The sequence below is a fragment of the Epargyreus clarus genome, unplaced genomic scaffold, assembly GCF_041222505.1.
Source record: "Epargyreus clarus isolate Ecla_fem2 unplaced genomic scaffold, WU_Ecla_fem_2.2 ptg000026l, whole genome shotgun sequence".
Lineage (NCBI taxonomy): Eukaryota > Metazoa > Arthropoda > Insecta > Lepidoptera > Hesperiidae > Epargyreus > Epargyreus clarus.
Window position 1 is genome coordinate 9,142,021 of NW_027332233.1, and position 25,532 is coordinate 9,167,552.

General features: G+C 42.5%; 1 protein-coding gene across 6 annotated transcripts in view; it reads left to right on the forward strand.

The window, feature by feature from the left end:
* The window catches only part of LOC140753454 (uncharacterized), a 106,348-nt gene that overhangs the window by 73,514 nt on the left and 7,302 nt on the right, over window positions 1-25,532 (forward strand). For all 6 annotated transcript variants that reach the window (XM_073088059.1, XM_073088061.1, XM_073088062.1 and 3 more), the window contains 50 exons: window positions 63-368; window positions 561-1,193; window positions 1,279-1,596; window positions 1,674-2,000; window positions 2,242-2,544; window positions 2,632-2,940; window positions 3,169-3,795; window positions 3,877-4,191; window positions 4,316-4,645; window positions 4,732-5,031; window positions 5,126-5,431; window positions 5,539-6,174; window positions 6,260-6,895; window positions 6,976-7,290; window positions 7,371-8,300; window positions 8,389-8,703; window positions 8,817-9,152; window positions 9,280-9,579; window positions 9,665-9,970; window positions 10,087-10,719; window positions 10,846-11,157; window positions 11,243-11,578; window positions 11,697-11,996; window positions 12,118-12,420; window positions 12,504-12,821; window positions 12,900-13,220; window positions 13,305-13,607; window positions 13,697-14,029; window positions 14,136-14,435; window positions 14,545-14,853; window positions 14,935-15,576; window positions 15,660-16,292; window positions 16,413-16,715; window positions 16,805-17,101; window positions 17,192-17,842; window positions 17,923-18,231; window positions 18,315-18,635; window positions 18,743-19,048; window positions 19,280-19,588; window positions 19,809-20,123; window positions 20,234-20,557; window positions 20,644-21,264; window positions 21,365-21,673; window positions 21,940-22,242; window positions 22,541-22,849; window positions 23,121-23,438; window positions 23,549-23,848; window positions 23,960-24,439; window positions 24,520-24,876; window positions 24,953-25,156. In XM_073088059.1, the coding sequence (XP_072944160.1) occupies window positions 63-368; window positions 561-1,193; window positions 1,279-1,596; window positions 1,674-2,000; window positions 2,242-2,544; window positions 2,632-2,940; window positions 3,169-3,795; window positions 3,877-4,191; window positions 4,316-4,645; window positions 4,732-5,031; window positions 5,126-5,431; window positions 5,539-6,174; window positions 6,260-6,895; window positions 6,976-7,290; window positions 7,371-8,300; window positions 8,389-8,703; window positions 8,817-9,152; window positions 9,280-9,579; window positions 9,665-9,970; window positions 10,087-10,719; window positions 10,846-11,157; window positions 11,243-11,578; window positions 11,697-11,996; window positions 12,118-12,420; window positions 12,504-12,821; window positions 12,900-13,220; window positions 13,305-13,607; window positions 13,697-14,029; window positions 14,136-14,435; window positions 14,545-14,853; window positions 14,935-15,576; window positions 15,660-16,292; window positions 16,413-16,715; window positions 16,805-17,101; window positions 17,192-17,842; window positions 17,923-18,231; window positions 18,315-18,635; window positions 18,743-19,048; window positions 19,280-19,588; window positions 19,809-20,123; window positions 20,234-20,557; window positions 20,644-21,264; window positions 21,365-21,673; window positions 21,940-22,242; window positions 22,541-22,849; window positions 23,121-23,438; window positions 23,549-23,848; window positions 23,960-24,439; window positions 24,520-24,876; window positions 24,953-25,156 (19,227 nt within the window). The remainder of the gene's footprint in view (window positions 1-62; window positions 369-560; window positions 1,194-1,278; window positions 1,597-1,673; window positions 2,001-2,241; window positions 2,545-2,631; window positions 2,941-3,168; window positions 3,796-3,876; window positions 4,192-4,315; window positions 4,646-4,731; window positions 5,032-5,125; window positions 5,432-5,538; window positions 6,175-6,259; window positions 6,896-6,975; window positions 7,291-7,370; window positions 8,301-8,388; window positions 8,704-8,816; window positions 9,153-9,279; window positions 9,580-9,664; window positions 9,971-10,086; window positions 10,720-10,845; window positions 11,158-11,242; window positions 11,579-11,696; window positions 11,997-12,117; window positions 12,421-12,503; window positions 12,822-12,899; window positions 13,221-13,304; window positions 13,608-13,696; window positions 14,030-14,135; window positions 14,436-14,544; window positions 14,854-14,934; window positions 15,577-15,659; window positions 16,293-16,412; window positions 16,716-16,804; window positions 17,102-17,191; window positions 17,843-17,922; window positions 18,232-18,314; window positions 18,636-18,742; window positions 19,049-19,279; window positions 19,589-19,808; window positions 20,124-20,233; window positions 20,558-20,643; window positions 21,265-21,364; window positions 21,674-21,939; window positions 22,243-22,540; window positions 22,850-23,120; window positions 23,439-23,548; window positions 23,849-23,959; window positions 24,440-24,519; window positions 24,877-24,952; window positions 25,157-25,532) is intronic.

Genomic DNA, 25,532 nt, shown 5'->3' on the forward strand with positions numbered 1-25,532 from the left:
ACTTTAATTCGTCACATATTTATTGTTAAGTCGATCTGTAATGATATTTTTGTATTTTCTAGAACCAGTAAATGTCAATCCCTGCCAGCCATCTCCGTGTGGTCCTAACAGTCAATGTAGAGAAGTAAACGGTCAGGCTGTATGTTCTTGTGCCCCGAACCTCATCGGCTCCCCACCTGCCTGCCGCCCGGAGTGCGTCATAAGCGCCGAGTGCTCTTTAGATCAAGCGTGTAGCAACCAACGTTGTGTCAATCCATGCGTAGGCGCATGTGGTGTGAACGCTGAATGCAAAGTGGTGAACCATAACCCAATTTGCACGTGTCCAGTGAAATTCTCAGGCGATCCGTTCTCACGCTGCTTCAGATTACGTAAGTATTTTTTGACATTTTATATTTAGTTCACTTACTGTAATGGATGTTACCGATGAATGGAGGAGCAAATTTGTACACGTTAGTTAGTGACCCTGTTACTGTGACCATTGTTAGTAACCCTACCTTACCTATTTTTTCTTTAAACTATTATTTTACTACAATGTTATAACATTTATTATTTTATTACAGCCGACAAACTACCGGAACCTATCAACGTTTGTACACCGTCACCTTGTGGCCCCAACTCATTATGCAAGGACGTAAAGGGAGTGCCAACATGCACATGTTTGGATAACTATAGTGGTCAACCGCCCTACTGCAGACCAGAATGCACAAGTAATGAAGACTGCTCTCCACACTTGTCATGCGTGAACACAAAATGTGTGAACCCCTGTGAAGGTGTGTGTGGAGCCAACGCGGAGTGTAGAGTCGTCAGCCACTCTCCAATTTGTTTATGTTCCAATGGATACACAGGAGATCCGTTTACGGGTTGTGTATACGAACCGTTACACTCAGAGCCCCTTACAACACCATGTTCGCCTTCACCTTGCGGAGCGAACGCTCTGTGTAAAGAAAAATTCAACGCCGGATCATGTACTTGTATTGAGGGATATATCGGAAATCCTTATGAAGGCTGTCGTCCAGAGTGTGTAGTAAACACGGACTGTCCATCTAACAAAGCATGCACTAACAACAAGTGTGTAGATCCTTGTCCGGGAAGCTGTGGTACGAATGCTGAATGTCAAGTTGTAAATCATGCCCCTCTATGTACTTGTAATAATGGTTACACTGGAGACCCATTCAGATACTGCGTGTATCAAGGTAATTATTTGCTTTCATTAAGATCTAATAATGCATACTTCTAACGACGCAATATTCAAACAAAATCTCTTTTTCTTAATTTTAGAAGCACCAGTTACCGTACCAGTAGACGTTTGTTATCCATCTCCCTGTGGACCAAACAGCCAATGCAAGAATATCAATGGCCAGGCTATATGCTCTTGTTTAGCCGATTATATAGGATCCCCGCCGAATTGCCGCCCAGAATGTGTCGTAAGCTCAGAATGTCCTCACGACAAGGCTTGTATAAAGAATAAGTGCGTGAACCCGTGCCCGAAACCATGCGGTGTGAACAGTAACTGTAAGGTCATCAACCACAGTCCAATATGTTCCTGCAAGCCAACATTCACTGGAGATCCATTTACGATCTGTACTCCGGTACCATGTAAGTATATAATTCATTTATTTTAATACAGTTACCCTTTAGAAATATCATATACTAACGTTGATATTATTTTCTAGATGAACAACCTCAGCCAGAAATCATCAACCCTTGTTTACCGTCACCGTGTGGACCAAACTCAGAATGCCGAAACATTGGAAACACCCCATCGTGTTCATGTTTGATTAATTACATAGGAAGTCCACCGAATTGCCGACCGGAGTGCTCCATACACTCGGATTGTCCCAGCGACCGCGCTTGCATCAACTCCAAATGTAAAGATCCGTGTCCCGGCTCCTGCGGTGTGTACGCCATCTGCAATGTACAGAACCACATACCGATTTGCACGTGCAACGAAGGTTATGTGGGAGATCCATTCACGAGCTGCAAAATACAAACATTACAAGGTATTTATAATGTTACTACTACTTATATACTACAATTTTTTCTGAAGGTTTTACTCCCGTACATTCTTACATCCCAGGTTCCGTTGCAAAATTTAAAAGTAACAGGATCCTTGATAAATTATGTCGCCCCTCTTTTATTTTTGCTCTTGATAAAAAATGAATAGTTATTGTTTATGATCCGATATACATTTGGTATACATCCGATACACTTTCTTTAATTGTTTTTTTTTTTTCATTTTAGTCGAGCCGAGTATAGCGGACTCCTGTGCAAACGTGCGTTGCGGTTCAAATGCGGAATGCATCAACGGACAGTGTCAATGCTTGCCCGAATATCATGGCGACCCTTACTTCAACTGTAGACCAGAATGTGTGTACAGCACTGACTGTGACCAGAGCAAAGCTTGCGTACAAAGAAAATGTATTGACCCATGCATCGGAGCGTGTGGACAGAATGCAATTTGTCAAGTAGTTAATCATATACCGATGTGCAGTTGCAACAGTGGTTTTACCGGAAACGCTTTCGTCATTTGTAATCCAATTAAAGGTATGCCACCAAAACTGTTAAAATATTTTATTTACCTTTAACACACGTAATTTTGAATCTTTATTTACTGATAAACATTTTTTACAGCGACACCAGTTGAAAATCCATGCAGTGCTGCAGTTTGCGGCCCGAACAGCCAGTGTCGTGAGATAAATAATCAAGCTGTTTGCTCGTGTTTGCCTACGTACTTGGGTGTACCACCTGCGTGCAGACCGGAATGTGTGGTGAATGCAGAATGCCCTCAAAATCAAGCTTGCACGAAACAAAAATGTATCAATCCGTGTCTTGGAGCTTGCGGACTGCGTTCGACGTGTGAAGTGATCAACCACAACCCGGTGTGCGCTTGTCCCGTTGGACATACAGGAGATCCCTTCGTTGGGTGTACACCTATTTCAAGTATGTTATATAGTCTAGGTTTCTAGTCCAAATCATTGATCACCTCGAAAGTTTTACCGTCCCACAGCTAGGCCCTAATTTCTTTACAAGGGGAAAACGTCATAGTCTTCAACATTATCTAATAAATAATAGAGACAACCACACACTCCTGACAATGTTTTCTTTCATACACAGTTAAGAAAGGATGTAATATTTTGAATACGTTTTAATTGTCAATTACGCTTTCAGATGCACCTCCAATTATTGTCAACCCATGTCAGCCGTCCCCTTGCGGACCAAATTCAGTTTGCAAAGAAGTTAACGGAAACCCCTCGTGTACATGTATGCCGGAATTCAAGGGCCAACCGCCGTATTGTAAGCCTGAGTGCATAAGTAACAGCGAATGTCCTACGCATTTAGCTTGTGTGAACCAGAAATGTAAAGACCCGTGCATACGTGCTTGCGGTGCGAATGCCGAATGCCGTGTGGTCAGCCACTCGGCCATGTGCGTATGCTTGCAAGGATACAGAGGAGATCCATTCACACAATGTTCAATACAAACTGCTATTGAAATTTTGACGCCGTGTTCACCGTCGCCTTGTGGTCCAAACGCTATATGCAAGGAACAAAATAAAGTAGGATCATGTATTTGTAACGAAGGCTACTTTGGAAATCCTCATGAAGGCTGTCGTCCCGAATGTGTAAGTGATTCTGACTGTCCTGGAAATAGAGCTTGCATTGGCAATAAGTGTCAAGATCCTTGTCCGGGTACATGTGGGATCAACGCAGAATGTGCTACAGTCAACCATTCGCCTGTATGTACTTGTATTCCTGGGTATACCGGGGATCCATTCCGACGCTGCAGCACTGTACCAGGTAAGCTTTTTTCATAAACATTATCCAAGTTATCCAGGTACAAAGTATTAGAAATATTTATGAAATGTATTTTTCTTACAGTTCAAGACCGTCCGCCAGTTAACGTTTGTTTCCCTAGTCCATGCGGACCTAACAGCCAGTGCCGTGTTTTGAATGACCAAGCTGTGTGCAGTTGTTTACCAGAGTTCATTGGCGAACCTCCATCTTGCAAGCCTGAATGTGTAACTAGTTCGGAGTGTTCCTCCGATAAGGCCTGTGTCAATCGAAAATGTATCAATCCCTGCCCTGGTCCGTGCGGTCAAAATGCAGAATGCCGGGTTTTCAATCATAACCCAATCTGCAGTTGCTCTGTGGGATATGTCGGCGATCCATTCACAAGATGTTACGTAAAACCAGGTAAAACCAATTACTTCAGTTATAACTTTAGAATTTGCGCCTTATCATATATTATTATAATACACGATGTTAAAAATCATTATAATTACTAGATGACCTATGATGTAAATATTTGTATTTTTAGTGCCCCAACCATTACTGGATGAAACTAGAGATCCTTGCGTGCCGTCACCATGCGGTACTCATGCTGTTTGCCGTAACTTGGGTGGTCAAGCATCGTGTTCATGTGTGGTCGGCTATTTCGGCAGCCCTCCCAACTGTAGACCGGAATGTGTAACGAATCAGGACTGTGTCAGTTCCTTGTCCTGTATTAATGAGAAATGTAAGGACCCTTGCCCAGGATCTTGTGGACAAAACGCTAAATGTTCAGTCATCAAACATATCGCAATTTGTACTTGCTTGGAAGGTTATCAAGGAGATCCGTTCACCGCATGCACGTTTAAACCATTTGAAGGTGAGTAACCATACAGTATATTTATTTGGAAATTAAACTGATTTTACCACGTTACTTTTCCACAGCAAATAATCTTCTCATTTCAGAACCGTCTCCTATTGACCCCTGCAATCCGTCACCATGTGGGTCTAATGCTCAATGCCTTAGTGGAGAGTGTTCGTGCTTGCCGGAATATCGAGGTGACCCATACATTGGTTGCCGACCCGAATGTACAATTAGCACGGATTGTCAAAGAAATCAAATTTGTGTTAACAAAAAATGCATGAACCCGTGCCCTGATACTTGCGGAGCTAACGCTGTATGCGAGGTGATCAACCACGTACCAATGTGCAGTTGTCCTGCTGGATATACTGGCAATTCTTTCGTGTCCTGTAATGCTGTGCAAGGTATTTATATATTATTCATGGTGCCTACTTATATTTAAAGAATTTAATATTGAGTGTTTTTATACGTTTACTTATTCCTATATTTGTTTTGCAGTTCCGTTACCGACAAATCCATGTAACCCCAGCCCATGTGGACCGAACAGTCAATGTCGTGAAATTAACAATGTTGCCGTGTGTTCCTGTTTGCCGAACTACTCAGGAAATCCACCAGCATGTCGACCTGAGTGCACCACAAGCTCTGAATGTCAACTGGATAAAGCTTGCAACAACTACAAATGTATTAACCCATGTAATGGAGCATGCGGTGTCAGTGCCCTCTGCGAAGTAGTTAATCACAACCCGATATGTTCTTGCCCGAGAGACTTTACAGGCGATCCGTTTACAAGATGCGTTCCTAAACGTAAGTTGAATTTATTTTTATAGTATGGATGAAATTTATTTTTATATGTTGTATCATTGTATTTCAAGACTGTGTGAAATACTTACCTACGATTTTATATTTTGCAGCTTTAGAGATTCAACCACAAATAAATCCTTGCTTACCGTCACCTTGTGGACCTAATTCGGTTTGCCAAACGATAAATGACTCACCGTCCTGTACTTGCATGCCCGAATTCATCGGAACACCGCCAAATTGTCGTCCAGAATGTTCGAGCAACAGTGAATGTCCAAATCATCTAGCGTGCATAAATAATAAATGTGGAGATCCATGCGTAGGCGCATGTGGCTCGTTGGCACAATGCCGAGTGGTCAGCCATACACCAAACTGTGTGTGTCCACAAGGATACATAGGAGATCCATTTATATCCTGTAACGTACAAGTTAACACACCTGTAGAGACGATATCTCCATGCACCCCGTCTCCCTGTGGAAGCAATGCCATTTGCAAGGAACGGAATAACGTCGGATCATGCACTTGTTCGCCTGGATACTTTGGAAATCCCTACGAAGGATGCCGACCTGAGTGCACAGTTAATACCGACTGTCCATCGAATAGGGTTTGTCAACAAAACAAATGTCATGACCCATGTCCTGGAACGTGTGCTACTAATGCTCAGTGTCAAACTGTAAATCATGCGCCAATATGTACTTGTCTACCGGGATACACTGGAGATCCATTCCGAAATTGTTATTACAGACAGGGTAAGATACTTATCATTAATTTTTTCTTATGGATTGTTGATTTGTTTAAAACGTATAAGTAATATAATATTTATTTATCTTACAGAAGTTGAACCACCGTCTGATCCTTGCACTCCCTCACCATGCGGACCTAACAGTGTGTGTAAAGTACGAAACGAACAAGCGCTTTGTACTTGTATGCCTGATTACCGCGGTTCGCCGCCTAATTGCAGACCTGAATGTATTATAAGTGCTGAATGTCCAACCAATAGAGCGTGCGTTGCTCAAAAATGTGTTGACCCATGTATTGGACAGTGTGGACAGAACACAAGGTGCGCTGTCATTAATCACAGTCCGATTTGTACTTGCGTGCAGCAATATTCTGGAGATCCCTTCAGTAGATGCTACCCAATCATAACGATTGCAGCTGTGGAAGCTAGACCACCAACAAATCCTTGTCTACCATCACCATGCGGACCGTTTAGCGAATGTAAAGAGGTCAATGGAATTCCATCCTGTACTTGCCTACCATCTTATATTGGAGCACCACCCGGTTGCCGACCAGAATGTGTTATTAACTCTGATTGTTCAAGTAATGTGGCGTGTATTAACCAAAAATGTAAAGATCCATGCCCAGGCTCATGTGGTATTAACGCAAAATGTGCAGTTAGAAATCACATACCAATGTGTAGCTGCCTCGAAAAATACATCGGTGACGCATTTACCGAGTGCAAACCACAAGGTAGTCTTTATTTTCATTTGAAAGTTTATGACATGATTGTGTGAAATATGAATGTTTATATAATAATATTATTTGTACAGTTACAGAAATTGTAAACGATGAAATCGATCCTTGTAATCCATCCCCCTGTGGACCAAACGCAGTTTGTCGTGGTGGAGAATGTACATGTCTACCAGAATATAGAGGAGATCCATACTACGAATGTCATCCAGAATGTGTATTAAGTTCAGACTGCGCACAAAACAAGGCCTGTTTGAGGAATAAATGTGTCGATCCATGCCAAAGTGGTGTTTGCGCAAGTAACGCCATATGCGAAGTTATCAACCACGTGCCGATGTGCAGATGCCCAGAGCAAATGGTCGGTGACGCATTTGTTCAGTGCACCGTCCTTGAAGGTAAAATAACATTCTCTCGTTTAACTCTATTTATTCATGATCTGAATTCTAGTATATTATAAATATTTAATTATTTACAGTGGAGAAACCCCAACCTTGTCAGCCAAGTCCATGTGGACCTAACAGTCAATGTCGAGATATAAGTGGACAAGCAATATGCTCATGCTTACCCGGCTTTATTGGAAGTCCACCGTCCTGTAGACCAGAATGTATTGTTAGCACAGATTGCTCGCCGGATGAAGCATGTAGCAATAGAAAATGCATTAAACCTTGTCAAGGAGCATGTGGTATAGGCGCAAAGTGTCAAGTAATTAATCACAACCCTATCTGCTCGTGTCCACCGTCGTACACTGGAAATCCATTCAGCAGATGTATTATACAAGAATTTACACCAGAACCCGTTAATCCATGTGTACCATCGCCTTGTGGACCCAATTCGATATGCAAAGAAAGCTTGGGTTCGCCGGTTTGCTCATGCATGGAACAATATACTGGCTCGCCGCCGCACTGTAAACCGGAATGTATAAGCAATTCAGAATGTCCAACACACCGCGCTTGCATCAACCAGAAATGTGTGGACCCATGTGTGGGCGCGTGCGGCTCTAATACAGAATGCCATGTTGTAAGCCATTCGCCATCATGTTCATGCTTAATCGAATACACTGGTAATCCATTTATCGAATGCCACAAATTGGCCATAATACAAGAAGTCACATCACCTTGTCAACCGTCTCCTTGTGGAGCTAACGCTATTTGCAAGGAATTCAATAATGCTGGATCTTGCACTTGCTTACCAGATTATTATGGAAATCCGTATGAAGGATGTAGACCAGAATGTGCCATAAACACCGACTGTCCATCCAATCGGGCTTGTTTACAAAATAAATGTCGAGACCCCTGTCCTGGCGCCTGCGCACCGAATGCCGTCTGCCAAGTAGTTAATCACGCACCGTCGTGTTCTTGTAATCCTGGCTTCTCAGGCGATCCATTCCGTTACTGTAGTCGTGAAGGTAATTCAGTATAATTCTGAATTTGTAATTGTGTTGATTTAATAATATATGGGGCCATTTCACTAAATGTATGTTTACACTTTTGCAGTTATATCTGAGGCACCGAAAGACGTATGTCAACCGAACCCTTGTGGTCCGAACAGTCGTTGTCAAGAAGTAAATAAACAAGCGGTTTGCTCATGCTTACCGAATTACATCGGTGTCCCGCCAGGCTGCCACCCAGAATGTGTTATTAGTTCCGAATGTCCTAGAGACAAAGCTTGTATTAATCAGAAATGTCAAGATCCATGTGCCGACTCTTGTGGTATAAACGCAGAATGCAGAGTAATCAGTCACAGTCCAATATGTAACTGTAAACCTAGTTATACTGGTGATCCGTTTACGAGATGCTACCCTAACCCACGTAAGTAGTGAACATAAAATATTTTATTTCTTTATTTTTTCTCATAAATTTGTTATTTTAAAATAATCATAAGTTAATGTCATTCATATTCATAATGCTTTTGTCTCTTTTAGCGCCCATTTCGAATGCAGTCTTAGAACCATACAGGAATCCATGTGTACCATCACCATGCGGACCAAATTCAATTTGTCAAGAATTCGGAAATGTTCCCTCATGCACGTGCATGCCTAACTTTATGGGCAGCCCGCCAAATTGTAAACCAGAGTGTGTACTCAATGCTGAGTGTCCAACTTCTCAAGCGTGTATCCAACAAAAATGTCAAGACCCTTGCCAAGGATCGTGCGGTATCGCCGCAATTTGCACAGTGTCTAGACACATTCCTATTTGCACGTGTCCAGAAGGATACACAGGAGATGCATTCACTGTGTGCACGCCAAAACCAAGACCTGGTAAGTATCATCATTTTCAAACAATATTTTCCATTTTTTCTTTGTTATCGTTATTATATAGTGCCTGTTTAAATATAGCTATTATGTTGTAAAAAGTGATATATGTTAACATTTAATTATTTTACAGAAGCTGATGTCATCGACAAATGTAATCCGTCACCATGTGGTTCTAATGCTATATGCAATGATGGTGTATGCTCCTGCATTGAAGAACATCAAGGAGATCCATACATTGGATGCCGACCTGAGTGTGTATTGAGCTCGGATTGCCCAAGAGATAGGGCCTGTGTTAGAAACAAGTGTGTGGACCCCTGCATCGGCACGTGTGCTTCGAGTGCTATTTGTGATGTAATAAATCACGTACCCATGTGTAGCTGCCCTCAAGGAATGACTGGCAATGCTTTCTATGCCTGTGAACCCATTCGAGGTATAACCACTATAATTGAAATTATAAAATAAACTTGTGATTTATTTCATTATCTTTGTGACTAATATTAAAAATTGACTTTCAGCGCCTGTTGTTACCAACCCATGTCTGCCGTCACCGTGCGGTCCGAACAGTCAATGTCGTGAAGTGAATGGCCAAGCAGTTTGTACTTGTGTACCTAGTTATATTGGAAGCCCGCCACTCTGTCGACCGGAGTGTGTCGTGAGCTCTGACTGTCCGCTTAACAAGGCTTGCAGCAATCAGAAATGCATAAATCCGTGCAGTGGCACTTGCGGCGTCGATGCCAAATGTGAGGTTGTAAAACACAATCCGATTTGCACTTGTCCACCTAAATACACCGGCGACCCCTTCACTAGATGTATTCCTTACAGTAAGTTGCTCATTTTTAGTTCATTATCAATTTATTTAATTTGGTTATAGTGAGTTGTTTTTAATTAATAAAGTACGATGCAAAACAGGACATTTAAACATATATTACAATTACAGAAGCGCCATCGGAAGATGTGACACCTTGCCAGCCATCGCCATGCGGCCCTAACGCAATTTGCAAAGAACAATCGGGAACGCCGTCGTGTTCTTGTATGCCAAACTTCTTCGGATCCCCACCATACTGTAGACCCGAGTGTACTATCAACAGTGAATGTCCATCAAATAAGGCCTGCATTAATCAAAAATGTAAAGATCCTTGCACAAACGCGTGTGCTTTGAACGCACAGTGTCGCGTGATAAGCCATACGCCAACATGTTTCTGTAATACAGGCTACACTGGTGACCCGTTCATAAACTGTTACATTGAACAAGATATTGTTCCGGAAATAGCCACACCTTGTGTACCATCGCCTTGCGGACCTAACGCTGAGTGCAGGGAACAGAACAGGGCGGGCTCGTGTAGTTGTCTGCCAGATTACATCGGTAATCCATACGAAGGATGTCGTCCGGAATGTACTATCAACACAGATTGCCCACCGAGTAGAAGCTGCATCCGTAATAAGTGTCAAGATCCTTGTCCAGGAACATGTGGACCTGTGGCGACCTGTGCTGTTGTCAACCATCTGCCGATGTGCTCTTGCCCGACTGGCTATACTGGGGATCCATACCAGCGTTGTGATATCTTAAGAGGTTAGTCGATCAGTTAAATGTGATATTTTTATCATGATTGTCTTTAATTTCTTTTCAATTCAATAACTATTTACTTTATCTCCATTATTATTTATTGTCCTATTAAACAAGAATGTATCATTTCAGAACCAGTACCCGAAAAGACCACGCCTTGCGTTCCAAATCCATGTGGACCAAACAGTGTATGCCGACCAGCAAATGGCCAAAGTGCATGTTCATGTATGCCAAATTATGTTGGTTCACCACCTTCGTGCAGGCCAGAATGTACATCTAGTTCAGAATGCCCGTCTGATAAAGCCTGCGTTAACCAGAAATGTACAGATCCTTGCCCTGGTCATTGTGGAAGTAATACAGAGTGTAGAGTTATAACACACAGCCCGATTTGCACTTGTCGAGCTGGATTTACAGGAGATCCGTTTACACGTTGTTATGCGTTACGTATGTATTTATCTTGTAAACAAAACTGTACCATTGTTGTTTTAGTTATTTGACCATGTTATTAATAAACCTGTTTCAATTTTAGCTCTAATAGAGTACATACCGGAGCCTCAAAGAGACCCTTGCGTACCAAGTCCGTGCGGCGAGAATGCTATTTGCCGCGATGTTAACGGCGCACCATCGTGTACGTGCTTACCCAACTTCCAAGGTCTTCCTCCAAACTGTCGCCCAGAATGTGCAATTAACCAAGACTGTCCGTCAAACTTGGCGTGTATAAATATGAAGTGTCGCGACCCCTGCCCTGGCAGTTGCGGTCAGAATGCTGTGTGCACTGTATTCAATCATCTACCAGCCTGTACTTGCTCCCAAGGCTTTACTGGAGATCCATTCACACTTTGCCAAGTGATCATTCCGGAAAGAGGTAAGTTTTATTATAAAAATAAAAAAGAATATACAAAAGTGTGTATAGCTCCGTGGTTACATATTACCGTAACCGATTAACAAAAGTTTTATAACTAACATACATATTTTATTTTCAGATGAATTACCACAAGATCCTTGCAATCCATCGCCTTGTGGTTATAATGCAGAGTGTAGAAATGGAATTTGCACTTGTTTAACAGACTACACAGGAGACCCATACTTCGGTTGCAAACCGGAATGTGTATCAAATACGGAGTGCCCATTCGACAAGATTTGCTCTAAAAACAAATGTATTAATCCTTGTCCAGGAATATGTGCACCAAACGCTGAGTGTAATGTATATAATCATGTGCCGATTTGTACATGTCCAGAAGGAATGTCTGGAAATGCTTTTACAGAGTGCCACAGGGTTGAAAGTAAGTAAATAAGCTTAGCGGCCCAATGTACCTCTTATTATAATAATAAATTGATTAATGGAGATTGTCAGCATAGTATATGTGCTAATCTATACTTACAATTCTTAATTTATTCTTACAGTTATTCAAGTACAACCGTGCAACCCTAGCCCATGTGGACCCAACAGTCAGTGCAGGCCAATCAACAACCAGGCCGTATGCTCTTGCTTGCCGACATTTATCGGAAGCCCGCCATCTTGCAGGCCAGAATGTACTATCAGTGCCGAGTGCCCCTTGAACGAAGCGTGTAACAACCAGAAGTGTATAAATCCGTGCATAGGCACTTGTGGTTACGGCGCTAGGTGCGAAGTCGTTAATCATAATCCCATCTGTTCCTGTCCAGTTAAATATACTGGAGATCCATTTACAAGGTGTATTCCTGAAGGTAAATTTAAAAAACAAATATACGTATTTTTGAAATTGTTACATGTATTTTTGTGTAAGCCTAAAATAAATCTATTTTTCCAGTTACGGTGTCATTGCCACCAATCGACCCTTGCACACCATCTCCATGTGGACCGTACTCTGTATGCAAAGTACTAGGAGAGTCACCATCGTGCACATGTCAACCGGATTACACGGGGGCTCCTCCCAACTGCCGCCCAGAATGCGTCAGTAACTCAGAGTGTCCCAGCAACTTGGCATGCGTTAACCAGAGATGCAAAGACCCATGTCCTGGAAGCTGCGGATACAACGCGGACTGTAAAGTCGTCAGTCATGCACTGATTTGTTCCTGTCCTTATGGCCAAACCGGGGATCCCCTGGTATCTTGTAATCCAATTAGAGGTAATGTATATTTCTTAATGTGTTTAATATCATAAAACCTTTTGAGCTTGACATTTATTTCTCTTTTATTTGTTATAGAATCTATCATAGAATATGCGTCACCGTGTGAACCATCTCCGTGTGGACTTAACGCTGAATGTACTGAAAGAAACGGCGCGGGATCTTGTAAATGTGTTGAAAATTACTTCGGCGATCCGTACGAAGGTTGTCGTCCGGAATGTGTTATTAACAGCGACTGTAGTCCAACTTTAGCATGTATTCAGAATACATGTAAAGATCCATGCCCAGGCATATGTGCACCAAATGGCATTTGCCAGGTCGTCAACCATCTACCGTCATGCTATTGCCCACCGGGACTCACAGGAGATGCTTACAGATTCTGTGTACAGAAAACTGAAGGTATTTTATTTTATTATATATCCTTGTTATTCTTTGATTGCCTAAAAGATTATTCTGGCATTAACTGACTTAAAATATTTTCAGACATTGTAAAACCAACACCTTGCACGCCATCGCCATGCGGACCAAACAGTCAATGCCGTGAAATTAACTCTCAAGCGATATGTAGCTGTCAGGAGAGCTTCATGGGCACTCCACCTAACTGTCGGCCCGAATGTACTATCAATAGCGAATGTGCAAGCGACAAGGCGTGCGTAAACCGAAAATGTGTAAATCCATGCGTAGGACAGTGTGGCAGAAACGCAAACTGTCGAGTGTTTGCGCATAACCCAATTTGCTCGTGCCAAGAGCGCTTCACGGGTGATCCGTTTACAAACTGTATGCCAAGTAAGTGACAACATAACACTACTGTAGTAATGCAAATTTGTTAAATATATAAACTCAACATATTTATATTAAAAATTTTCATTTTTCAGTTGCTGTATCAATACCATCTCTACCGCAAGAAATAAATCCTTGTATACCATCACCTTGTGGACCGAATTCTCAATGTGAAGTGTATGGCGGCAATGCTCGCTGTACTTGCTTACCAAACTACATAAGCTCTCCACCGCGGTGCAGACCGGAATGTACCATCAACTCTGAATGTAGCGCAGTAACGGCATGCATCAATAACAGATGTACAGACCCATGTCCAGGCGCATGTGGAAATAACGCCCAATGTAATGTCAATAATCATTTGCCAATATGCTCGTGTATGCCAGGATTTTCAGGCGACCCGTTCGTGAGCTGCGTAATAAGAGTAATAGGTATATATAATCGTTTTTATAACATCATTTTGCTAAAAGATGTACTAAATGACATATTATGTAACAAACTTTTATATAACTTTAATATGCATGTTTAATATTCTAGAATCAGAACCGATCGATCCTTGCTCTCCATCTCCATGTGGCTCTAATGCCGTATGCCAGAATGGCGTTTGCACGTGTATCCCTGAATATCATGGCGACCCTTACTTCGGATGCAAACCAGAGTGCGTATTGAACTCTGACTGCCCGAGGGACAAATCGTGTATCAGAAATAAATGCAAGGATCCCTGCATTGGTGCTTGTGGAAGTGAAGCCATTTGTGAAGTGTTCAATCATATACCCATGTGCTCTTGCCCTGCTGGATTTACAGGATCACCTTTCCACTACTGCTCGAAAATGACAGGTATGAAGTCAAAAATATTATTAAGATTAAAAATAAAAATTATTGTACAAAAATAATAATCTATCTTATCTCATAAATAAAATAATTACGTTGTTGTTTTTCATTTTAGAAGTTGCTGTGCCTACTAATTTATGTCAACCGTCACCTTGCGGACCTAACAGTCAGTGCAGAGAAGTAGGAGGGCACGCTGTTTGTGTCTGCGTCCAAGGTTATATCGGAAGTCCTCCGAACTGCCGCCCCGAGTGCACAGTGAGCTCCGACTGCCCGCTGAGCCAAGCCTGCTCCAACCAAAAGTGTATAGATCCATGCCCGGGAGCGTGCGGACGGCACACACATTGTATTGTCGTGAACCATAACCCAGTCTGCTCTTGTTTAACCGGTTATTCTGGTGATCCATTCACAGCGTGTCAGATAATACGTTAGTATTTTTATGACTTATTCCCTATATATTTTTTATCTGTGTCCTTGTACTTTTTACTAACAATAATTTATGTTTCAGCTGCCGTTCCACCTGAAAAAGTAAACCCATGCTTACCCTCACCATGTGGACCCAACTCAGAATGTATAGAAAATGGTGATAACGCAGAATGTAAATGTATGGCCGAATTCATAGGAGCTCCACCTCAATGTCGCCCAGAATGTACAAGTAACACTGATTGTGCGACAACCATGGCGTGCATTAATAGGAAATGTCGAGACCCATGCGCCGGCTCATGCGGTTTGAACGCGGAATGTAGAGTTGTCAGCCACACACCAATATGCTTATGCCAAAATGGTTACACAGGGGACCCATTCCTTCAGTGTAAAATTGAAGTTTCTTACGCCCTGCAAGAACGACCGACGCCCTGTGTACCATCTCCATGCGGCGCTAATGCTGAATGTAGAGAACAAAATAATGTTGGTTCGTGCACCTGTATACCAGGTTACTTCGGCGATCCGTACGTCGCATGTAAGCCAGAATGTGTGCAGAATTCAGATTGTGCGTCAAACTTGGCATGTCATCAAAATAAATGCCAAGACCCGTGCCCTGGCACGTGCGGCTTAAACGCTCTATGTAACGTCGTCAACCATAGACCTAGTTGCAGTTGTCCCAACGAATATAATGGAGATCCATACAGGATATGTACATTCAAACCTCATGGTAAGATTATTAACGTTTTATTTTTGTATATTACTTTACTATGGTCTATAATATAATATTTTATTGACGTATGTTTGTTGCAGCTGAAATAATAGATCCATGCAATCCTTCGCCTTGCGGACCCAATAGTCAATGTAAACCCACAAATAATATAGCCATATGCAGCTGCTTGACTGGTTACCAAGGCTCACCACCAGATTGTCGACCGGAATGTGTTACAAGTTCGGAATGCCCCTTAGACAAAGCGTGTGAAAACCTCAAATGTATATCTCCATGTCCTAAAGGATGTGGCAGAAACTCAGAGTGTAGGGTAATCAAACACAATCCGATCTGTTCCTGTGCACAGGGCTTTACAGGAGATCCCTTTACTGTTTGTTACGAAATGTTAGAAATAGAACCCATTGTGAAGGAACCAGTCAATCCGTGCGTACCTTCTCCTTGCGGACTTAATGCGGAATGTAGAGATGTAGGCGGAATACCCTCATGTAGCTGTATTCCTGGATTCTTCGGAAGTCCACCGAACTGCAAACCGGAATGTATTGTAAACACTGATTGTAGTAATGACAAAGCTTGCATGAACATGAAATGTCAAAACCCATGTCTCGGTTCTTGTGGTTTGAATGCACTGTGCAGTGTTGTTAACCATGTGCCCATGTGCTCGTGTCCCAGTGGATACCAAGGTGATCCATTTGCCGTATGCACCATTAAGCCACCAGGTAAAAGATTATTTTCTTCATAAATTACTAGTTTTAAATATTACTGGTAATTTAATATTATTAGTATTTTACAGCAACTAAAAAGGCCAAATTGTTTCTAATTATTCATTTTTATTTTAGAACCGCCTCAGAAGATTGACCCGTGTCATCCATCGCCCTGTGGAGCAAATGCACAATGTAATAATGGTGAATGCACATGCTTGCCCGAATATCAGGGTGATCCATACTTTGGATGTCGGCCAGAGTGCGTCCTCAGCACAGACTGTCCCATCGACAAGGCATGCTTGCGCTCAAAGTGCGTGGACCCGTGCCGAGATATGTGCGGCTTTAACGCCGAGTGCAACGTTTACAACCACGTCGCTGTGTGCAGCTGCCCCAGTGGCATGACTGGAAACGCGTTCGTTCAATGCACCAAAATAGAAAGTACGTGTTACAATAATATTTTCATTAAAAATTTTAAATATAAATACATGATTATAAGAAGTTACTACAACTAGAAAATTTTATTTCAGAACCTGCAGCGAAGCCTTGCGACCCGTCACCTTGCGGACCTAACAGTATTTGCAGAGAAGTCAACAGCCAAGCTGTTTGTTCATGTATTCAAGGTTTTATCGGCAATCCACCAAGCTGCAGACCCGAATGCATCCAAAGTACTGACTGTATTCAATCTCAAGCGTGCATAAATAGGAAATGCCAAGATCCTTGCCCGGGCTCGTGTGGACACAATGCCATATGCAATGTTAATAATCACAACCCTATTTGTTCATGCCCACCAAGATACACCGGATCTCCATTCAGTCAATGTTACGGTAATTCATTTATTTAAAATTAAGGATTAAAATCAAAATAAAAAAAAATGTTTCATAAGATTTATTTTAATCAATGTTTTAATTTTACAGTTCAAGTAGAAGAGCCACCAAGCAATCCATGTGTACCATCTCCGTGTGGACCGAATGGTTTATGCACACCTACTCCCACGGGAGATTCTTATATATGTACTTGTCAACCTACATTCGAGGGATCACCACCAAACTGTCGCCGGGAGTGCACAACGAGCGACGATTGTTCATCAGACAAGGCTTGCATCAATTACAAATGCGCTGATCCTTGCATTGGCTCGTGTGGCCTAAATACAGTGTGTGCGGTGCGTCTTCATACTAGTATGTGTTCATGCCAAGATGGTTACACAGGCGACCCATTCACGTCTTGTTACCGTATACCGCAAGTCGTAAAACCCCAAGACCCGTGCCAACCGTCACCTTGTGGCAGCAATGCTCGCTGTAAAATATCTTCTAACGGCGCCGCAACATGTGTTTGTGAGGTTGGCTACTTCGGCGATCCTTATGAATCTTGCAGACCCGAATGTGTAGTCAACACCGATTGTCCATTTAACGAGGCTTGTCTCATGAATAAGTGTCAAGATCCGTGCCCAGGAGTGTGCGGTACAACAGCTCTATGCCAAGTGATCAATCATTTACCATCTTGCACCTGTGCGCCTGGATACACCGGTGACGCGTACACATATTGTCATGCAATCATCAATGAGCCAGGTTGGTTTGTCCTTACAATGATATATATGTTAAATGGTATATTTTATAAAATTTAAATTAACTTCTTATATTTTTTTCAGCACCTAAACCTGTAAACCCATGTTCACCAAATCCTTGCGGGCCTAATTCGGTATGCAAAGAAAATAATGGATTAGTATCATGCTCATGCATGCCCGAATACTTCGGATCTCCACCTAGTTGTCGCCCGCAATGTACTGTCAACTCTGAATGTGAACCGACTAAGAGTTGTGTGCGTCAAAAGTGCGTAGACCCATGTATTGGCGTCTGCGGACTCGACGCCGAATGTCGGGTTGTGAACCACGCACCGATTTGCAGTTGTCGTCAGAACTACGTAGGAGACCCATTCATTAGATGTACCGTTATTGAAAGTAAGAAATATACTTGTACACATTTAAATTTGTATAATACGACATGTAGTTATACAACATTAAAAATATTGTTTAAATTTCAGAATTGCCGTCTCCAGAAATCAATCCTTGTTCCCCATCTCCATGTGGACCTAATTCTTTATGCCAGGTGGTCAATAAAATACCAATGTGTACTTGTTTGGACAATTATATGGGATTACCTCCTAACTGCAGAGTGGAATGTACCGTCAATTCGGATTGTCCCAGTTCCAAAGCCTGTGTAAATTACAAGTGTCAAGACCCCTGTCCCGGCTCATGTGGTATTCAGACTGTGTGTCAAGTGTACCAACATTCCGCTATATGCAGTTGTATGGAAGGATACACAGGAAATCCGTTCGAAAATTGTTACATTAAAGAGCATATAGGTGCGTACATTTACCTATTAATTACATTCTCTGTCATTGGTAGACGCATTTTAAGATTTTGATTAATATTTTGAAATGTTGGGTAATATTTTTAAATTTTGTTTCAGAACCTGTACCTACCGTATATGATAATTGCAACCCAAGCCCCTGCGGAGCGAACGCTGATTGCCTCGACGGCCGTTGCACATGTAGACCAAATTACTTTGGTAACCCATACATGAGCTGTCGCCCTGAATGCACACACAATTCCGACTGTGCTCAGAATCTGGCCTGTGTCAACAATAGATGTGTTAACCCGTGCATTAAATTGTGCGGAGAAGGAGCTTTGTGTGAAGTCTACAATCATATCCCTATGTGTAGTTGTCCAATGAACACGACGGGAAGTCCGTTCTTCTCATGTACTCCAGTCACAGGTAAATACTTGCTACGTATTTTTAACATTATCTTTCATTAAAGACAACATACACAATATCTGTAGTAATTATACTTTTTACAATACGATTTGATATGATACATAACTTATATTACCTACCTAATAGAATCGTAACTTTAGTAATAAACGTACAGTCGTATAATAGCATGTGACAAAAACATTATCTAAAGTTACATATTTTTATTTATGTAAATCATATTTTTTTTTGCAGTGCCCGAAAAGAAGAATCCATGTGAACCATCCCCATGCGGTCCATACAGCACTTGTCGCATCATATACGATCAGGCCACTTGTTCCTGCTTAACCGGCTACATTGGAGTTCCGCCTTCATGCAGACCAGAATGTTTAGTGGATTCTGATTGCACAAGCTTACTGTCATGTTCCAACCAGAAATGTGTTGACCCCTGCCAAGGCGCATGCGGCCTCGGCGCTGAATGTAGAGTTCATTATCACAAACCTATATGCTATTGTCGCAACGGTTACACCGGTGATCCGTTCACGCAATGTAGAATTATCGAACGTAAGTATTATTATACAAACTTAATTCGGTCATATAAGTTTAATAAAAAAAACAATGTAACTTTTTAAGGTACTACTCCTTTAATTATTTGATATGAATTTGTTCTTATTTTTCAACTAAACAAAGTTAAATCTCTTTTAATAACAATGCCTTCTTGTTACAATATATTAGTGTAGGGTATGGTTAGATATGTTTTGTTTTATCATCTTTTTGTTTTCAGGCGAACCAGTAGAAAAGAAATCCCCATGTGAGCCTTCACCATGTGGTCCTAACTCATTATGCAGGGTTGCGGGTGAATCTCCTTCCTGCTCTTGTGTTAGTGGTTACATTGGAGCGCCTCCGTATTGCCGACCGGAATGTATTTCAAACAATGACTGTAGTTCTGATAAATCCTGCATTAACACCAAGTGTTCGGATCCGTGCGTTGGTGCGTGTGGACTGAATGCAGAGTGTCGTGTTATAAGCCACTCACCCCAATGTAGATGTCAAGTCGGATACGAGGGAGACGCGTTTGATAGTTGTTATCCCATCAAAGGTAATTTAAAGTACATAATAAAAAATATATATAAAAGAAGTTGTATAAGTTTAAAACAATAGTTATCGAGCATTCGAATTGTAATTTTAAAATTTTTGATGTATTTTCAGCCCCTGCACCAAGACCGACAATCATAAGACCATGCTCGCCAAACCCATGCGGTCCAAACGCAATATGTCAAGAGCGTGATAACGCTGGAAGCTGCATGTGTCTTAACGGATACTTCGGAAACCCCTACGAGGGATGCAGACCGGAATGTCTTCTCAGTTCCGATTGTACACAAAATCTAGTTTGCATCAACAACAAGTGCCAAGATCCATGCCCCGGGCTATGTGGAACAAATGCTCAATGCCAAGTAGTTAACCATGTTCCGAAGTGTACTTGCTTGTCACCTTACGTGGGCGATCCATATAACCAATGTGTCCTAAGAGAAGGTAAATACATTTTACATATAACTTCAAATTTAATTTCTAACAAGTAACTATCAGTTCACGTTATAACACATGTTTTTATATTACAGAAAAACCGACAAATCCATGCAATCCATCACCCTGTGGACCGTATAGTACCTGTAAACCCATAAACGATCAAGCTTCATGCACTTGCTTGCCGGAATATTCGGGAAGCCCGCCTAATTGTCGACCAGAGTGTGTAACGAACTCGGAATGCCCATTAAATAAGGCATGCGTCAAACAAAAGTGTATCGACCCTTGTGTGGGTACCTGCGGAGATAACGCAGAGTGTCGGGTACACCGCCATAGTCCTTATTGCACATGCCTCTCAGGTTTTACTGGAGATCCGTTTGTTAGATGCACAAAGGAATTCAAGGCCCCGGAAAGACCATCTTCGCCTTGTGAACCTAGCCCTTGTGGTCCATTTGCTATCTGTAGAGATTGCAACGGATCGCCTATGTGTAGCTGCAACCCAGGTTACATGGGAGTACCACCGCGATGCGCTCCAGAATGTTCGATCAACGAAGACTGTCCTAACAACAAAGCGTGTCTTCGAGAGAAATGTGTGGACCCATGCTTAGGCTCTTGTGGTGCCAATACGGAATGCCGAGCAATGAATCACCTCGCTATTTGCACTTGTATACCTGATTTCCGTGGCGATCCCTTCGTGGGTTGCAATATTGTCAGAGGTAATTAATTTTATATGTTAAACTTGTATTATTTTTCTCTATCAGTCTTTGGTTTTGCCGTTATAAGGCCTAAATAATTTTAAAAATATTTTTATTTCAGAAACCTTACCACCCTTATATGAAGAACCATGTGCCAATAATCCATGTGGAATCAATGCAAGATGTGACAATGGAACTTGCTCTTGCATCCCAGGCTATCACGGGAACGCTTACATTGAATGCCGACCCGAGTGTACCAGCGACAACGACTGTCAAAAACAACAAGCTTGCATTAACTACAAATGTATCAATCCATGCAAGGACGCCTGCGGCATAGACGCTATTTGTAATGTATACAACCACATCGCCATCTGTGAATGTCCAGCACCACTTAAGGGAGATCCATTTATTGCTTGTCACCGAGTCTTAGGTAAGAAACTAAACCCCGTTAAGATACTGTACATACCATTAATTATACGACACACATACTTATGTTCACAATTTACCTACATAAGTTCACTTTTAGTTCGACTAAATACCTATATTAAAAAAGTCGTCAGGGGAATACCAATCTATTTAGTATGATTGGCAATATCGTTTCCTTATTTTTATGGAAATTGAGTTGCCTTAAAATATGACGTAAGTTACGTGGTATGTAGTGGGTTTATAACCTATTTTTTTACGTTTACTTCATAGCACCAATCGTAACGGATCCGTGCTCACCGAACCCCTGCGGACCGAACACAATATGTCGTGCGGACGGTACAGTGGCGCACTGCTCGTGCCGGCCGGCGATGTTCGCGGAGCCGCCCGCGTGCCGGCCCGAGTGCCGCGCGCACGGCGACTGCCCGCCCGAGCGCGCCTGCAGGAACACCAAGTGCCAAGACCCGTGCCCCGGCGCGTGCGGATCGTTCGCGGAGTGTAGGACGAGGTTGCACTCACCTATTTGCACTTGCCCGCGAGGTTATACTGGAGATCCATTTGTTCGTTGTCGACCAGGTAAATTACTATCTTTTTGATAATAAGTATAGTAAATCCTAATGTCCTAATGTATATGAAATGTTTATGCTTATGAAGATTCTAATTGTAAACATGTAGAGCGTTCTCTATATATTACTTTATTAAATCATAAGTTTACGTGTAAACTACGTAACTTAAATTTCTTATGTTACTTACAGGTATATTAGATAAATGTATATAATTCTCAGCACGATTATTGAGGTTTATGAATGCTGAAATTACCTACTCACTTGATTTGATCCTATAATAATAACTTATTTTATTGTTCATTTAACAGAGCTCGAGTCTGAGCCCAAGAGTAAATCACCGTGTCCAGAATGCGGACCGAATGCAGACTGCATCGACGGCAAATGTCGCTGTCGGCCAGGCTTCTTCGGAGCACCTCCCTTCTGTCGCTACGAGTGTCAGAGTTCTAGCGACTGTGACTGGAAGCTCATGTGTTTGAGACAACGTTGCGTAGATCCTTGCCCAGGAGCTTGCGGTCAAGGCGCGCAATGCACACCAGTCGCCCACGAACCCCGCTGCAGTTGTCCCCCAACCACTTCTGGAAATCCTCTTATAGAATGTCGGCCCATCGAGACAATTCGTAAGACATATAAGGAAGATTGCTTTTGTTACAAATATATCGTTGATCGTCCTCGCGTTACTTGAATTTGACTTCCGTGAACGTAGCGAACGCGCGAGCTTCTTTTCGCTTTTAAAACTTAGGCATGGGTTTTACTAGTGAAAATAAGTGAGCTGTTCGTTCCTCATCCGTGATAAAATCAAACGCTTATGGAAAAGCGCTTCTTATACTTGCTAAGACCCGACTCAGCCAATCTTAAAACGTTTATTAATTAGTAACTAATATTTCACAGCTAAACCACCATTGAACGATCCATGCACTCCTTCACCTTGCGGCCCAGGTGCGATCTGTCGCACGAGAGGAACTAGTGCGTCGTGCGAATGTGAGCCCGGATTACGCGGAGACCCCTACAGTGGATGTCGCCCCGAGTGTGTGGCCGATTCAGATTGTTCACCAACACGAGCCTGTATGCGCTCACATTGCCGCGATCCTTGTCAAGGTACCTGCGGAGTTGGAGCCGAGTGCGAGACCGTTAACCACATACCGCTATGCTCTTGTCCACCGGGAACGCGAGGAAACGCATTTGAAAGATGTGAAGTTATTGCCTCAGGTGGGTTTTATTTTAAATGTAAAAAATAAATTACAATAAAAAAGTTTATTTAACTTTATTGAGTCGAATAATGAATAGACATGGCAACTGTAACTGATATTTGATTGCAGCGCCCCCATGTTCGCCATCTCCATGTGGTCCGGGTGCATTGTGCTCCGTGGCCGGCGACAAGGCGGTATGTTCGTGCCCGAGCGGTACGAGCGGCGACGCGGGCTCGTCCGGCTGTCGGCCAGAATGTGTGGTCAGCTCCGAGTGCCCGCGAGACCGCGCGTGTGTGCGCAGCAAGTGTGTAGACCCGTGCCTCGGCGCTTGCGGAAACGGCGCCATGTGCCGCGTGTTTGATCACGCCCCTATCTGCTCGTGCCCGCCTTCCACCACAGGCGATCCGTTCCTTGATTGCAGACCTAGTGGTATGTCGCATTTTATTACATTATTTTTTAATTTTATAGATATACAATATGTTTATTTGTATTATTTTGTAGATATACGAGTATTATTGTAAAATGTACTGTCTGTTACAGAAACACGACCAACCTCACCAACCGTTTTCGATCCATGTGATTCTAACCCGTGCGGTCCTCACGGAACGTGCCGAGACGGCTTCTGCACCTATCCCGAATGCATAGTCAACGACGATTGCCCCGGCGATCGATCGTGTATCAACAGGAAATGTTCCGATCCTTGTATTAATGCGTGCGGTATAAACGCAATTTGCACGGGTGTCCGGCATAATGCCGTGTGCTCATGTCCAGCCGGGTATACAGGCTATCCTTTCGTCCGCTGCGAACGTATAACGATCGTTACACCAGCACCACCGGTACCAGAATGCGAAAGGGACGAACAGTGTGCAGATAACGTTGCGTGCATCGACTCACGGTGCTCGCCCGTGTGCGGACCTACCAACTGTGGCTTAAATGCAAGATGTATAGGCAAGCAACACCGAGCCCTATGCGCATGTTTACCTGGCTACGAAGGAAACGCTTACACGGCTTGTTATTCAGGTAAACTTGAGTACTTTGTGTTTTCTGTTTTAATTAATTTCAAATATTAAACAAGCATTATAAAAAACTCGTTCTTACAGTACAATGTCGCAGTAACAACGACTGCCCGGATGACGAAAGTTGCGAAAGCGGCTCATGCGTCAAAGTATGTTCAAGAATACGTTGTGGAAGTGAAGCTCATTGCGTGGCTCGCGGGCACGTCGCGTCGTGTGAGTGCGACAGCGGCGCTCGCGGTAACCCGTGGACGACTTGTACAAGGGACGAATGTACTATCGACGACGACTGTCCAGCATGGTTGTCGTGCAGAGGAAATACCTGCCAAAACCCTTGTCCCGGAGCTTGCGCTCAAGGAGCTCTTTGCACGGTAGTACGCCATGCTCCTACTTGCGAGTGCCCACGTGGCACCCAAGGCAATCCCAAGATTGAATGTCGACCAGGTACTTAATATTACAATGGAATTTTGTCGCTAAAATTTAATAGTTAAAACATATATTTACGATATTTTTGTTATAGTTTCAGATGATGTGGAATGTGAGAGTGACGTAGAATGTGGACCTGATAGAGCCTGCTTACAAGGAAAATGTAGAAACCCTTGCGAAAAAACATCATGTGGAGCACGGGCGGTTTGTCGTGTTGCTAATACGTTGCCGTTCCGTACCCTTGTATGTGAATGCCCTCCGCCCTTAACCGGCGATGCATCTGTACAGTGCAGTCCTAGTAAGTATCAATTAAACAAAATATATTTAATATTATTTCTTATTGAGAAATTATATATAACCAATATTTTAACGTATAGTGAGTTCTTTTTCAGCTGATTTGTTATGGTCGTCCTTACTAAATTATGATACTTATTGTGTAGAATAAGACCTAAATGATTTCTATGAAGTAATTTGTGGCCACATAAAACAACAAAATTGACAAAAAATGGACTGCCAGGAAAGTGAATTGATTTGTAAGGTTTTTTCGCATTCTTCACCAATACGTGTACATACACCTTGTGTTTTGATATGTAAATACTATAGTCCATTCTTTGTGTCTTAGTTTATTTTAAGATTGGACTGAGCTTGGTTGGGCACTTCTGTCTATCCTTATG